Below are 17,059 nucleotides of genomic sequence, written 5' to 3' on the forward strand. Positions count from 1 at the left end.
CCCCAAATTATAGATATGCCACAAGATTGGATAATATTTTTTTTTGTCTTTTTTGTTTTTATTGGTACCAGGGATCGAACTCACGACTGCCTGCTTGTAAGGCAGGTGCTTATGCCGCTGAGCTAAATCCCCAGCTCGTAGATATGCCACAAGAAAGTGTCTGAGACATTTGGTTAAATGAAGAAAAGCTGAAATGATACACACTGTGATCAAATTTTATACATAGTTGTATGTGATTTATATCATAGATATATTATTTATGTATGAAAATGAGTTAAGGTTCCTGGTGGGGCATGATCCAGAATTTTGGCAATGGTAATCTTTGGGCCATAGGCTAAAGGTGATTATTTGTGGTTCCATTGTGCTTTCCTGCATATTATGTCATTTTTTTTTACCATAAGGATTATGTATGGAGGTATGTTTATAATGGGAAAGCCAAATGTTATTATAAAAAGGAAAAAAAGGTAGAAATAAAAGGATTTTGACGGTGCTTTTAAATTTAGCCCTTGAAATTAAACTGACTTCCCAGTCCCAAAGTATTCATATTTCCTGATTGCACGTGTGTTTCAAGTGAAACCAAAAATCCAGTGAAATTTGCTTATGTGAACTTGTTTTGAACCCATATTGAATCTGGACTTGAATTAAACTGAGGAATTATCTTAGTGAACTTTCTTGACTTAGCAGCTAAAAAATATATATAACTAATATTTGAACAGTATCATTATTTTTTGTTTTCCTTATTAAAATGAGGGATATCAAACAGTAATACTTTAAAAATATTTTTACTTTAAAAAGCAAGATAGAGTAAAGGATACAATACAGAATTTTAAAAAATAGTAGGAAATTAACACTAGTTAATATATATTGTTATCTTAGAAGTATTTGTTCAGGTTACAAGGTTTAGGTATGAAAAAAATCATCAGACAATGGAAGCACAAACTGTTCTTTTTGAAGAACTAACAGATTAGTAGTATAGTTATCTATCTTGTATATATACATATACATACATACATATATTTATATATATATGTATATATATATACACACACATACATATAATCTTTTCCCTTTTTTCTTTTCTCCTTTCCCTTATCCCAGTTGTTCTTTCCTTCAAATGGTAATACTTTTTAAGCTCACTAAAGCTGGATACAAAATTTTATTAAATGCATTATTCCTTGGAGTTTTGGCTAAGATTAAATTTAAAAAATTTATTAAGCAGATGCCTAGATTCTAATGTAACAAGTGTGAGAAAGGACTGAGAAAGAAACTTAATTTTCATTTTGATGACAAGTGGTAGAAATTGTATAATTATCACCTTTTAAAGTATATGTGTATAGATTGAGCATCTTTAATCTGAATCTCTAAAATCAGAGTTGCTCTAAAATATGGAATTTTTTGAGTCCCAACATGATGTCAAAAAAGTGGAAAATTCCATGCCCGGTCTCATTTGATGGATTGTAGTCAAAACACAGATACATAAAAAATACTAAATATTGTATAAAATTACTTTAAGATGTATGTATAAGGTATATGTGAAACATAAGTGATTTTCATGTTTAAGCTTTGGCCTAAGACCTAAGGGGCTAGGGATGTAGGTCACTGGTAGAGTGCTTGCTTGCCATATATGAAACCTTGGGTTCAATTCTTGGCATTACAAAGAAACAAAAGTACACTTAGATCCTGCCCCTAAGATATCAAATATTCCAAAATCTGAATAAAAACTCAAAATCTGAAACAATTCTGGACCAAGCATTGATAAGGGATATTTAACCTGTGGTTCACATACCATAAAATTCACCTTTTTTTTTTTTTTTTTGAGACAAAGACTCTATATATTCCAGATTGTCTTTGATCTCATTGTGTAGTTCAGGCTGACCTTGAACTTGCAGTGGTCCTTCTGCCTTCAGCCCCTAAGAGGTGGGATTATAGGCATGTACCACAATGCCTGGCAAAATTCACAGTTTTAAAGTACATTTTCGTTATCCCCAAAAGAAACTCCACATTTCCCCGTAAGAAACATCATTAATAGCCACTCCCCATTTCTCTTTTACTTGTTGCAGCACATGGTAACTAACTACTATTCTTTTTGTCTCTATGAATTTAACTATTTTAGTTGCCCCATATAGGCGAACTCATACAATGTTTGTACTTTTGTGTCTGGATTCTTTTATTTGACAAAATGGTTTTAAGGCTCATTCATTGTAGAATATGTCAGAACTTCATTTCTTTTTGTTGCTGAATAATTCCCTGTTGTATGGAATATAACACATTTATTCATTCATTCATCAGTTAATATAAATTTTAGTTGTTTCTACTCTTTGGCTGTTAAACTTTTACGAACATTGTGTACAATTTTTGCATGAATATATATTTATCTTGTGTTTCTCCTAAGTATATACCTAGACATGAAATTACTGGGTCTTATGGTAACTCTGTGTTTAACTTTTTGAGAAATGGTTAGACTGTTTTCCAAAGTAGCTGCATCATTTTATATACCTACTTAGAATTCTCACTTAAATGTAGAAAGTCTCAAAGACCAAGATTCTTGTACTCCAAAATGGAGATGCATAGTTGTTTATTTTAAAAGTCATACAGGACTCCAAAATGTTAAATAGTATCCAGTAACAAAGTATAACCAAAGTATAGGAAATCTATGATTGATAAAGCAAATGATGGTGAAACTAGAAGAAAATTTTAAATCAAGCATATTGAGAGTAAAACTGTATCATATGGCCATTAAAATGACTGCAATTAGTTTAAACAAAATTGAGTTTTATCTGTTACCTCTTACATTTTTTAAACCTTTGAAAATAAGTGAAGTCTTATTGGATCAAATTTCACTAATTCATAATGTTGAAATACTTCTCAGAATTCCTGTTAAGTTAAAACACTTTGGCATACATAATATGTTATTTTGTCAGTGATGGAAACAACAAAAATAAGTTTAGTTTTATATCAGTATCATTAAAATCAGTTAATGGCACAATAATATTCCTTTACCTCTAAACATGGGAACCCAAATGTAATCTATTTATGTCTGATAAGGTATAAGGTATTTTTCACATTCAATATAGTAGCTAAGCTGCATATGGTAGCGCATTCCTATAATTCTGGCATACTGGGGGGCTCAAATAGGATCTCAAGTTTGAACCCAGCCTGGGCAATTTAGTGACTTAGCAAAACCCTGTCTCATAATAAAAAATAAAAAGGACTGGGAATATAACTCAGTGCAAAGTCATTGGGTTCAATCTCCATCAGGTGAACAAAATCTCGTATCTATAATTACAGTAAGTGATGGCCTTATAAACTTTCATTATGTACTTACAAATGAAATTTTCACTATGCGTGGTGGTGTATACCTTAATCCCAGCACTTGGGAGGCTGAGGCAGGAAGATTGCCGTGACTTTGAGGCCAACTTGAGCTACATAATGACTTCATGTCAACTTAAGCTACATAGCAAGACCCTGTGAAAGATGAAAATTTCCTAATTATTTTGGTTTGTTTTTTGTAATTTAAAGCATGATTCATAGACCAGCAGCATTAGCATCACTTGGTACCTTAATAGAAATATATTCTCTAGCTGCTTTGGAGACCCATGAACCAAAATGTACATTGTAATTTTAATAAGCATGTTGAAGTTTAAGAGCAATGGTCTAAATTATTTGATATATCAATCTTTACAAATAAAATCTCTTATTAAATCCATATTATTTTTGGGTATATGGACAAATCCAGAAGTTTATTTTATTTTATTTTGTCTTTTTCATTTTTATCAGTACCAGGAATCGAACTCACGACTGCCTGCTTGCAAGGCAGGTGCTTATGCCGCTGAGCTAAATCCCCAGCCCCTCAGAAGTTTATTTTAATACAATGCTAATATAATATTAAATACTATCATGTAAACTAACATTTTATGAGGTATTAGCAAATGTGAGCAGAGTGAAAACTGACAAGATTGACCCATATTATTGGAATAAATGTTTGGTATCAAATGACTGCACCTTGTCTTTTTGTTAGAGATCAGTCAGGCTTTAAGGTGCCACTGGAATTGTGGGTATAAGTTTTAATTTTCTTTTTCTGAGTGTCAGTGTCAGTGCTGATACAATTCTCTTATGTAGCCATTGTGACCTGTTCTTGAGTGAAGGACTTGGCACCTTTTGCTTTCATGTTGCACCTTCTTGAGTGGAGGGCTTGGCACCTATTGCTTTCAGGTAGCACCAAGTACTGGGTGAGTCATAAATGTTAAAAGAAATTATGAGAGAAATGAGAGATGCATTTGTCATGATCATAAATATCATCAATCTCTAAAAATAAAAAGACAGGTAACATATGAAGGTAAATCTTCTTTAATTAGAGCAAAAAAATATTTGATTAAATTCCTTCTCTTGGAAGCTTCTTACTTTTAACTAATTTCAAACTTAAAGAAAAACTGAAAAAAACAATATAATGAATTTATCAATTACACTTATATCTCCCAGTTAACAATTTACCATCTTTTTTTTTCTCTTTGAACATATGTATATATTTGTATATATATATATATGTTTATTCATTCACATACACACATAAACCTACAAATGATTTTGTATGTGAATCTTTTGAGAATAAATTGTAGGCATATAGTTGTAGTTTTTTTTTTTTTTTGTGATGTTGGAGACTGAATCTGTGCTATTTTTCTAGCCTTTTAAAATTTATTTATTTATGTTGATTGATTGATTGATTGATTGATTATACAAGAGTTTGAACACAAGACCTTTGCCCTGAGGTCCATCCCTAGCCATTTAAAAATTTTTGTATTTTGAGACAGAGCCTCAATAATCACTGAGTTCCATAGGATGGTCTTCCTCTCAGAAATAATTTCTACTTATTGCCTCAAATGCAAGGAAGTCAGCTTTAATCATATATCATACTTTAATCATAAGTAGTATTGTTACAGCCTGTAAAAAAGCTAATTAAAAGAAATCAAGCACTTAATTTGTTTTAATACTTTTGCGGCATCTGGATTTATTCTTTGGGCTGTCACACTCACAGAATTGAAGACTACAATTTTGTTGATCTGTGTTTAGAGGTCATACTTAAGTAGTTGAAAGGGAATGTTTCTATTACTTATTACTGTATTTCTAAAATGTGAAAATTGCGGATGGTAGTCCAGGTATCTAAAACAGTAAATTGCTCTGAAACAAGACACGCAGTAGTGGCAGTTCAAACTTTTGTTTTTAATAGTCTAAATTAATAAATATTGAATTGTGATTTTTTTCTTTTTTCTTTTGAAAAGAATAAAACCAAATGAAATAAAACAGAATAGAGACAATTAAAACAAAACAAAATGGTATGTGACTTTAAAACAAAACACAAGGCAATCAATAATGGCTACCATAATGCCTCTCGCTATCTTCAAAAGATATGCCCGTACCATCAGGCATAATAAAATCAAAATAGTACAGAATAAAACTAATAAAGAAAGAGAAAAATACCAAGATTCCAGAAACAGTGGCAGAGAGGCCACAGTGAATGGAGCAGAAAGTGAAATGAAGAAGACAAACTGACAACTAATGACAGAAAAAGAGCTCAACAGAAATGAGGCAGAGAAGGTTGGATGGTAGGAACAGCTATTTTGGAGAAAACAAGACATCATAATAGCTAGTGCTGATTTAATATCATCTTGTTTTGAAGTCTCATCAAGCTTTTGTCCTTCTGTCTCCATCGGTCTTAACATGTTGTATCTTACTGGATTTTATTATATGTGATAATATAAACAAAAACTTTTATAGACAAGGAGATAATACAGAAACCATTGTTCATTTTCTCTTAGTTGGTTCTAAATACCCTGTAATACTGTCATTCTCTTGAATGGTTTTACATTGTCTTGATATGTTTGATGCTACCGTATACGAAGTTATACTCAAAGATTTCAAGGAAAGAGACACTATGGTAACTACTTTTATGTCGGGATATCTTGTGGTGAAGCACTAATTTGCTTAAATGGTTATGCTCTGACCTGTGCTGTTTCGTTGTTATGTTCTCTTTTATCTCAATCTCCTTTTTTATTATTTATTTTTTTTATTTTTATCTTTTTAATTAAGGGAAAAAATAAAAAAAATAGTAGGATATATTATAGTAACCCACTTTGATTTTCTATTAACTTGACTTGAAACCCTGTATTGCTCTCATCATCTTGTTTTGACTGATTTTACTCTATTTGTTTTGCTTGATAGTACCAAGTTTGAGAGTATAGGCAACAACTGTGAAGACAATGAGATTCACTATGATGCCCATTCTGGTTTGAATATTATCTTCTTTTGAAGTCCTGTAATGTCTCCAATGTTTTGGTTTTGTTCTTTACTGTTTTGTTCAATTTTATTATAACTGATGATATAGGCAATTCTTTTTAAGATAGCAAGAGGCATTATGGTAACCATTGTCTATCACCTTGTATTCTGTTTTTACATTATGTACTATGTCCATCCTTTTGATTTGACTGACTCTGTTTTGTTATGTCACATTTGGTTTTATTCTCTTCAAAAAAAGTATTAAGAACTATGGGAGTAATAAAACCCAAAATGTGTAAATGTCATTGTAAAAAAGAGGAAAAGAAAGTGCTCTAATGGGTATAACTGCATGTATATTTAGGCGTATAAGATAGATAACCATATTACTGAATTTTTGTTGGATCATTGAACAGAACTGTTTGCAGTCTCACTGTTTGAATGTCCACTATGCTTTAATTTTGTAACCTGAACAACTATTTCTAAGATGACAGTATGTAATCTATTAACTAGTGATTTCCTACTGTTTATTTTTCTGAAATTCTGTATAACTTGTACCCTTTTTCTGTTTTTTCTTTTTATCCTTAAAGAAAATTTAAAATAAACAATAAAGACAAAAGAATGGAAACAGTACAGGACTTCAAAACAAGATAATAGTAAAGCCACAGTGGGTACCATAATGTATCTTGTTATTTTTGAGGTAGTTACCTCTACCATCAGACATGATACAAACAAAACAAAATAGAATAAAATAAGCCAAAGCAAAATGATGAAAGCAATACAAGGCTTTAAAGCAAGCTAATAGGAAATAAAAAATGGCTACCATAATGTATTTTGTTATCTTTGAAATAGCTGTCCATGCCATCAAATATAATAAAATTAGACAAACTGAAACAGAATAAAACCAAACTAAATGGATCAATGAAAACAATAGGGGTTTCAAATCGCAATAGTAGATTAACAGTGGCACTGCCTTCCCTTTTTAGGCACTTCCTCCCCTTTCATTTTCACAGGATGTATTATGCATTTTGGTTCCCACTAACTTCTTTAGTTTTTATACTAGGGAGACAACACCCTATTCACCCATGTGACTCTGAATCATTTCATCCATGAGTATGATCTCAAGTTATACCCATTTACCTACAAGAGCAGAACCTGCATTTTAACAGTATTGCCCAAGGTGATTCTATGTGTATCAAGTTTAAGAGACGTTGTTTACTCTGAATTTGAAAGTCCACATAATTATTCTTTAGGAAAATGATAGGCCTTTGTTAAAGTTTCTTCCAAACAAACTTCTTTCAGCATCCTGAAAAATATCTCTGCTATGCAGGTGATGCGTTGTGAGCTAGCCAAATAGTCCTAAATCAGTTTTTTTTGTTCAGTGCAGTGATAGAACAAGTTAGATTGATTAGTGGAATTTTGGCATTGTTTGTTTTCCTTTTATCTCTGTAGGATAGGAGAAACTTTTGAATTTTCAGGTGCAGAGATATGTTAGAATATTTTTTCCCTTCTTGGGAAATGATTAATACTGGAATTGGTAAACTGAAACAAGAGCAGGTTTTCTGAGATGTAGGGGAGCTTCTGTGATGATAGAACTTGCACAGTTTATATATACTTTGTCTAGAGATTCTCTGAATACTCCTTTGTCTAAAATGACAATTACTTCTGATTTATTTCTTGACTGTTAAGTGTCTATAAAGATATTTAAAAACCATACAGAATTTCCTGTATCATTCTCTTCCTACTTATCCTACTCCTCAGATGTGATAGTCTGGTACATAGTCTCCTAGATTTTGCTATGCATGTTATCATATGTGCATACACTATAGATTTTTAAAATGACTTCATTTTATAATTCTCTTTCATACATTGCTTTTTGTTTCACTTCATACAATAAGCCTCCCTTGTGCATGGTTTTACTTTGTATGACTTCAGTTACCAGTGTGAACTGTAGACTGAAAATGATGCATTTTCACGGAGAAGGAGAGAGAGAAAGACCACATTCACATAGTTTTTAGCACCATATATTGGTTTAATTGTTCTGTTTTATTGGTTGTTAATCTTGTATTATGTTTAACTTACAAATTAAACTTTATTATAGGTATTTGTAGAAAATGTAATACTATATACAGTCCCATTCTATCCAGTTTCAAGCATTCATTGGAGTCGTGAAATGTATGCAAACATGATTCTAAAATTTCATTTTAATACCCATCCATTAACAAACTACTATCTGCCTGGGTTTGGAAGTAGAGATAATGATTGGAGAAACTTGATATCAGTAAAGTTTTGATTATTTACTCAGCTCAGACTTTCCTGTAAACTGAGTGGGCAGTATTGAAATTGGAATTCAAAGTTGGTAATGTGTAAAGTGACATTTCTTAAGGGCTTATAGAAACTTGCTGGTTTTAACAGAGTGTAGAGGAATAGAAGGGAGGGTAGGGGAATGGGGAAAAAACAAATTATATACTGGTACAAATTTTCTATGATGAATGTAATCATTGTGTATATCTAAAATGTACCAATAAAATCAGATTTTAAAAAAAGAAACTTACTGGTGTTCAAGATGTGGGTTTACCATACTCGAGGGTGTAGATTGTTATATGTGACAAGGTTGTAGCTGGAGAGTAATAAATACCACAAATGAAAAGCATCTTTCTTTTTCTACCAGACATAAATGAGCAATTTGGAATGATAGCCCAGCCCTCATTGGAAATGCCACTTTTGCCCTCAACTAATGAATTAAATAAAAAGATGACACCAGCTAATAACAAGGATGAGCAAAGGACTTCATCTAAATGTTACATAGAAGTCACTGGCATGACTTGTGCTTCTTGTGTAGCAAACATTGAACGGAATTTGAGACGGGAAGAAGGTAAGATGCTGTGTTTGTTTGTTTGCTTGTTTGTTTTTGCTACCAGGAATTGAACTTAGGACCTTGTGCTTGCCAGACAGGCACTTGTGCCTCTGAGCTATACCCCCAGCCCCCAAAATGCTTTTTAAATATTTTTATTTTATTTTAAAGAGGAAAAAAAAGATAAAATTTCAAAACAATAAGAGGGTAACAATGGTTAATACACTGTGTATTGTTATCTTTAAATTACTCAGAGTACAAGATATTGGCATTTCCCAAAACATATTAGCATACACTATCCTTTTCAATGAAGCAAAATAAATTAGTAGCATAACTGTCTTAAATTAGTAGCATAACTGTCTTTATATTCTTTATAAAAAAACTTTACCCTTTCTTCTTTTCTCCATTCCCCCATTCCAGTTTCTCATTCCTTTTTAAGGTTCTTCCTATTTTACAATATCTATTGTACATTTTGGATCTTATTTACTCTTTCACCTTCTCACAATAGGGAAATAATATGATGGTTACACATATGCATCTGGTTTATTTCACTTATGATTATGGTCTTGAATCGTATCCATTTACCTATAAAAGTCTCCAGTTTATCCTCCTTTATGCCGGAATAGTACTCCATTGTATAAAAATACTACATCTTTTTTACCCATTCCTTGGTGAATGGGTATTTGGATTGTTTCCAAGGTTTGACTATTACAAACTGCTGTTGTAAACATGGGTGCACATATATCACTGTGGTATGATGTTTTCAGTTCTTCTAGCAATATACTCAAAAGAGGAATAGCTGGGTTAAATGGGACTTCCAGTCCCAGCTTTTTGAGAAATCTGCACACTGATTTCCATAGTGGTTGTACCAGTCTACATTCCCATCAACAGTGCAGAAGGGTTCTTTTTTCCCCACAGCTCTTTCAGCATTTGCTGTTGGTTGATTTGTTGATAATAGTCATTCTTTCCCAGGTGAGCTGGGGTCTATGTGTTGTTTTAAATGGAATCTCTCACCAGTGATGTTGAATATTTTTTCATACATTTATTTGTTATGTGTATTTTTTATCTGAGGAGAGTGTTCACCTCAGATGCCCATTTTTGGATTGGGTATTTAAATTTGGGGGTCTAAGGTTTTTCAATTCTTTATATATTCTAGATAAAAATCTTTTGTCTGAGGGACATCTAGTAAAACATTTTTCCCCACATTGTGGGTTGTCTCTTCACTCTGTCGGTAGTTCCCCTTGCTGTGCAAAAACTTTAATAAGATGAGATCCTAGGTGTTTATTCTCTGTGATACATCCTGTGAGATTGAGATATTATTCATCAACTGCACCTATACCAGTGTCTTTGAGTTTTTCCTATTGTATTTTCCAGCAGATTCACTGTTTCTGTTTTAATATTTAGATCATTGACCCATTTTGATTTTATTAGTCCATAGTGAGAGACATGTATAGTTTTAATCTTTGGCATTGGAAAGTCAAGTTTTCTAGTGCCATTTATTAAAGAGGTGATCTTTTTTCCAGGGAATGTGTTTGACAGCTCTGTCAAAGATAAGGTAGCTTAGTATGTCTGGAGTTTTCTTCATCTTCTAATCTGTTCCATTGATCTTCTCATCTGTTTTTTTTTTCTTTGCCAGTACCACACTATTTTTTTGTCATAGTACTTTATTGTATAATTTCAAGTCAGGGATTGTGAGTCTTCCTGCCTTGCCTTTGTTGTCTAGGATTGCCTTTGCTTTTCTAGGTCTCTTCTGATTTCAGATTAATTTTAGATTGTTTTCTCTAATTCCGTGAGATATGATATTGGAATTTTGATCATAATTGCATTAAATCTGTATGATAGTTTTAGAAGTATGACCATTTTCACTATATTGGTTCTTCCTACCCAAAGGTGAGGAACATCTTTTCATTTTTTGATATGCTCTTCAATCTCCTTTTTCAGAATACTGTTTTTCAACGTTGAAGTCCTTTACATCCTTCTTTAGATTGGTTCCTAGACATTTCATTTTTTGATAGCTATTGTAAAAGGTGTTGTTTCACTAATTTCTCTCAATTTGTTTGTTTTTTCTTGTATAGAAAAGCTATTGATTTTTGAGTGTCAACTTTGTATCCAACAATGATACTGAATTTGCTTATTAAATGTAGTTTTTTAGTGTAGTTTTTGGGGTTTTTTATGTAGCATATCATGTGATTTGCAAATAATGATAGCTTATCTTTTTCCTTTCCTGTTGATATTTCATGTATTTGTTTCTCTTGTCTACTTCCTCTTGCTAAAGTTTCCAGGACTATGTTGAATAAGAGTGGAGACAGCACACCCTTGTCTTGTTCTGGATTTTAGAGAGAAAGCTTTCAGTTTTTGTTCATTTAGTATGACATTGTCTGTTTTTTATCATAGATGGCTTTTCTCCGAATGAGGTAAAAACCACGTATTCCAATTTTCTATAGGATTTTTATCATGAATTGGTGGTGGACTTCATCAAAAGCTTTTTCTCCATCTGTTGAGATGATCATATGATTTTTGTCTTTGGCTCTGTAAATATGGTGTGTTACATTTATTGATTTACATATGTTGAAACATCCCTATATCCCTGGGATGATTCCTACTTTGGGATATAATCTTGATGATTTGCTGCATTCTGTTTGACAGTATTGTATTAAAGATTTTTGTATCTATGTTCGTTGGAGAGATTGGCTTGTAATTCACTTTCTTAGTTGGATCCTTTTCCACTTTTGGTATTAGGGGAATGCCTGCTTCCAGGAAGGAATTCTTTTGATTTCATTAATGAGTTTGAAAATTAGTGGTGTTAAGTCTTCTCAAATTTCTTGAAGAATTCAGCAATGAATCTGTCAGGGCTTGGGTTTTTCTTTGTTGTTAGATTTTTAATTACATCCAGTTTCATTGATTGATATTAGTTTATTTAGGATTTTAATATTTTCTTGATTTAGCTTTGGTAATTCGTATGTATGTAGGAATCTGTCCATTTCTGTATTTTCCATCTTATTAGAATAGAAACTTTCAAAGTAGGTATATATGATCTTCTGGATTTCTACAGACATCTTTATGATTTTACTCTTTTCATTCCTAATTGTCTGGATTTGAGTCTTTTCCTCCTTTTTTGATAAAGTTGGCTAAGATTTTGTCAATTTTATTTAATGTTTCAAAGAACCAACACTTTGACTCATTAATTCTTGGTGCTGTTTTTCAGCCTCCAGTGCATTAATTTGTGTTCTGATATTTATAATTTACTCTCTTATGTGAGCTTTTGACTTAGTCTGCTCTTGTTTTTCTAGAAATTTGAGGTTCAACATTAAGTTGTTTATAGGCTCTTACTCTGTTTTCCTGATATGGGTGTTTACTGCTACAAATAAGTTCCACTATGTTCTTTTTTGTTATCATTCAATTTTAAAAAACTGTCTAATTTCTTCTTTATCTGTCACCCATGGGTTGTTTATGAAGGTGACTATTAATTTTCATGTGTTAATGATCTTGTGGTTTCTTTTGCCATTGATTTCCCATTTCATTGTACTATGGTCTGTAATAACAAATTTCATTTCCTTTGCATTTACTTAAGCGTGTTCTATGAGATAGTTTGTGATGTGTTTTGGAGAATGTCATATGTGTGGCTGAGAAGAGTGTATACTTTAATATTGTGGGGTGGAACACTCTGCAGTCCATTTTTTTTAACAGGTTTGGTTCAGTTCTAATATTTAGTTGTTGATTTTTTTTTGTTCAGTTGATCTGTCTTTTTGTGACTGTGGGGATATTGAGAACCCCCAATACAATTGTATTAGTACTTAATTTGATCTTTCTTGCCCATTAATATTTATTTTATATAGTTGGGTACACTAGTATTTGTTGTTGTATATGTATTTATCATTGTTATCTCTTCCTCTTGGGTTGTTCCCTTTACAAGGATATAGTGATCTTTATCTCTCTTTATCAGTCTTGGCTTGAAATTCACTTTGTTCACAAACAGAATAGTTACTCCTTTTCTTTTCTGGGTTCCTGTCACACAGAGTATTGTTTTTCATGCTTTGACTTTCATTTTGTGAATTTCTTTTTGAATTAAATGTGTTGGATCTCACTTCTTGATCCTTGTGCCAATCTATGTCTTTTGATTGGTGAATTGAGACCATTAACATTGAAGGTCGTAACTGATACAGATTGACTTATCCTTGTCATGTTATTTTCCTGCTGTTGGTGCTCTCTGTTTTATTTTTTACCCTTCCTCTCTTTAATTGTTTGACTTGCCTGGTGGATTCCTTCTGTTGAGGTTCATGGAATTTTAATCCTTGTTATCTCTTTCTAGAATGTCCTTTAAAATATTTTGAAGTGTTGGTTTGGTGGTCATAAATTACCTCAGATATTCTTTGTCATGGAAGTATCTGATTTCTCTGTTAGTTTTAATAATTTTGTAGGGTACACCAATCTGGGTTGAGGTTTGTTTTCATTTAGAACTTGAAATACTTCACTCTAAGCTATTCTTGACTGAGGATTGGTGTTGAGAAGTTAGCTGTGATTCTGATGGAGTTTCCTTTGTAGAATGAGTTGTTTCTTTTCCCTAACAGCTTTCAAGACTCTATTCTTGTATTGAATTTGTAGAATCTTGACTGTGATGTGCCTGGCTGTAGAATTTTTTTTTTGATCATAGCTTATTGGAGTTTTATGTACATCGCTTACCTGTGTGTCACTGGGGAAGTTTTTAACGTCATTTGTGGCTTTTTAATTAACTCTTAAGTCTTTCTTTTTTGTCTCATCTAGCATGCTCTGTATTGATTTCTCATGGTCCCATTCTATTTTTTTATATTGCTTTTTTATTTTTAGTCCTGTTCTATTTTTCAGAAATCTTTCTTTTCATGATTGCTAACTGCAAGCCTGTCTTCTGTGTCTGACATTTTGTCCCATTGGCTTAGTCTGCTAGGAATAGTTACAATGGAATTGTTAGTGTTTTCCTAAGCTTCTCTATTTTTTTAAATCTATATCTGCTCTAATAGCTTTCATTTTGATTGTAATTTCTCTCTTTTCCTAGACATTGTTTTTGTATAGTCTCATCCATTTTGTTTTATTTTTGCTGCCGTCATTTCAGAAAGTTTCAGTGAGTTGCTTCCAACTTCTTCTTTGTCAGTGTTCCCTGGACTTGTTTTGGGTGGGCTAGACATCTTGGGTGGCATTTTATCATTTGTTAGTTTTAATTTTTTGTGTTTATATTTTTAGGTTTCTTATTGTAGATAGCTTTATCACTAGTACCAGGCTTCCCTAGGAAATGCCTATTCCTCACAAATGTCTTCTAAATATAAGTGGTCTTAGTCTTTATGTCTATCCCAAGAATCTTTTTTCCAATTTTATTAAGGATGTGAAATTGCTGTTTAGCTCAGCATCCCATCCTTTGGTATTGGACTATGGTGATGGTTGTGATCACAAACAATCATAGTTCTATCATACAGTGGAGAAAAACTGATTATAATAGGTATAACGTCCTATTAAGTAGTATACTTAACAATAACAATAGCATAAAGCACACCCTAGCTACTGACAAACTATGGTAGCTATTGACCTGATACCTTTAATCAATAAGAGCAGTTACAGTTACATGACAAAGTTCAACAGGTACCAGGAGCTTGTTTGCAGTGTTTTTCCCTTTAGTAGAGTGATTTTACCTGTGGTGGGGTGGCTTTTAGAGGGATAGCGGACAAGATAGAGAGATGAACTAGTATAAATACAGTATAAGCAGGTTGGAAAGCAAAGGATGATCACTCAAGTTTGTGAGGCTGGATGACACAGGAGAGAAAGAATGCCAGAGAAAACAAAAGAATATTGAAGTAAACTAGAAACAGAAGAGGCAATTAAAATATCATTAAGTCAAGGGAGATAGTTCAGAAAGACAAAAAGATGGATAGAAGAAAGCAAAAAGGAAATATAAGAAATCTAAATAGTGAAAAGAGAAAAAGTAAAGAAAAAATATAGGAATCCAATCAGACAGAAAAAAAAATACCAATTAAAGAAAGGTAAAAGAAAAAATAATAAAATTTAACTAGTGTTCACAGTTCTGAGGTAGTATCCAAGTAAGATCTAAGAAATGTGCTGTGTAATCCTATCAAGTTTGTAGTAAGATTTGTTCTGGGTGAGTGGCTGATCTTTGCCTCTGCATATAGGGGCAGAACTAGTCTTAAGTGGACAATGTTCTGGATGTTCACTTCTCCTTACTGTGTTTGCCCATAGGGTGCTCTCCCAGATGCTGTGGCACTTTTGGGTAGGGAAAATCTAGGGTTTCTTTCAGAAATGCTTGTCTCCCTCTGGACCTTGTACTGCTTTCTCTGTTTCCTGCCACTAACTCTTTTTACACATTAATTTTTGTGAAAAAAAGTACCATTGTCCTTCTGCAGGCCAAGGCTGCTTGCCTGTTTATATCACAGGGCCTTAGCAGTTCTGCTGGTTTCAGACTAAGGAGACACTTCCAGTCCTTTGTCTTTAAGGTTAAGACTGTCTTCTGGTGGTCACTAGAGTGGTCAAGGTGGTCTGACCTCCTTCCTCTCTAGATGTCCCCCCTCATCTGCTTCCTACCTGTTGGCACTGTACTGGGGCTGGATGACTCTTCCCTCATTCCACTCTTAGAAAGTTGGCAGTGAAGCAATCCAGGACTATTCTGCTGCTGGAGTTCACCCTGAGCTCTTTGAAATAAAATAGTGGTCCCACCCACTCACTTGGTTCCACATGTCTGTGTGCTAGTGCACAGAACTTGTTCACAACCACTGGCTCATATTGTCACTGTTGTTTCAAACTTTTCCTCACCACTAGTCCTTGCCTGCTGGCATCCGCCATACTGGACCACCAGTGTCAAAGCTATTCTTAAAACTTATAACTAGAATCCCCAAGTTTCAGTATTATCATACGTGAAACAAGCCTCAGACCAAAACAAAGTTTGTTTTGAACTATATTGTTGTCTTCTGCCCGATTCATCTCTGATATTTGCTCGTGATTACTTAATATTGCATACAAATTTCAATTTTAGGTTGCAAAATCTTAGAAAACCTGTAATATACTTTATATTCAGCCATACTGAGATATTTTAGCATATGAATTTATACTTCACAATACAGCACAGATTTGCTGAATATATATATATATATATATATATATATACACATACATACATATGTAATTATATTTGAGACCATGGCATTACAGCTTTTACTTTGTTGCCTTAATTATGGGTATTTTAGTGATATATACTGATATTCACAAGGGCTAAATAAGGAAGTAAGAATGTATGTTTATCCAAATAACTCCAATTGTATGTAGTAATCATATGATATTACATATTAATACCAGAATATTACTTTAATAAAAGGTATGGTGTGCAGAACCATCCTCAGGTTAAAATTATCTTGTCTGCATTTTGTTATTTTTGAATCACTTCTGCCTCTATTGTTTCTAACTGGAAAGTGGTGAAGCTTATATTAGTTTTTGATTAATGAAAAAAAAAAAGAAAAAGCTAAAGGAAACTTGCAAAATTTCTTTTTGAGAACTATTTTCAAGTGATTTAGAAGTTTCTTTTTCATGAGACAAGCAGTGGGTGTACCACTTAAAGTCTTTTTTTTAAAATTTTATTTAAGGAGAAAAGAAAAAAAAACAGTGAAAGGGTACAAGTTATACAGATTTACAGAAAAAAAATGAACAGTAGGAAATCACTAGTTAATGGATTACATATTGCCATCTTAGAAATAATTGTTCAAGTCACAAAATTAAAGCTTGTAGAGTGGACATTCCAACAATGATACTGTACGCAGTTCTGTTCAATGATCCAATAAAACTCTGTGATATCATTTTCTATCTTATACACTTAAATATACATGCAGTTATATAGTTTAGAGCACTTTCTTTTAAAGTCTTTTTTTAAAAGTTTGGTAAGCTGATTTTTCCATGTAATCTGTCCTTTTA

The 17,059-nt window shown here is 32.7% G+C and overlaps 1 protein-coding gene across 4 annotated transcripts in view; it reads left to right on the top strand.

The window, feature by feature from the left end:
• The window catches only part of Atp7a (ATPase copper transporting alpha), a 244,070-nt gene that overhangs the window by 126,165 nt on the left and 100,846 nt on the right, over window positions 1–17,059 (top strand). For all 4 annotated transcript variants that reach the window (XM_063246120.1, XM_063246119.1, XM_023565589.2 and 1 more), the window contains one exon: window positions 8,939–9,142. In XM_063246120.1, the coding sequence (XP_063102190.1) occupies window positions 8,939–9,142 (204 nt within the window). The remainder of the gene's footprint in view (window positions 1–8,938; window positions 9,143–17,059) is intronic.

Source organism: Cavia porcellus, unplaced genomic scaffold (genome assembly GCF_034190915.1).
Source record: "Cavia porcellus strain 051 isolate PalLab524CR breed Dunkin Hartley unplaced genomic scaffold, mCavPor4.1 scaffold_3, whole genome shotgun sequence".
Lineage (NCBI taxonomy): Eukaryota > Metazoa > Chordata > Mammalia > Rodentia > Caviidae > Cavia > Cavia porcellus.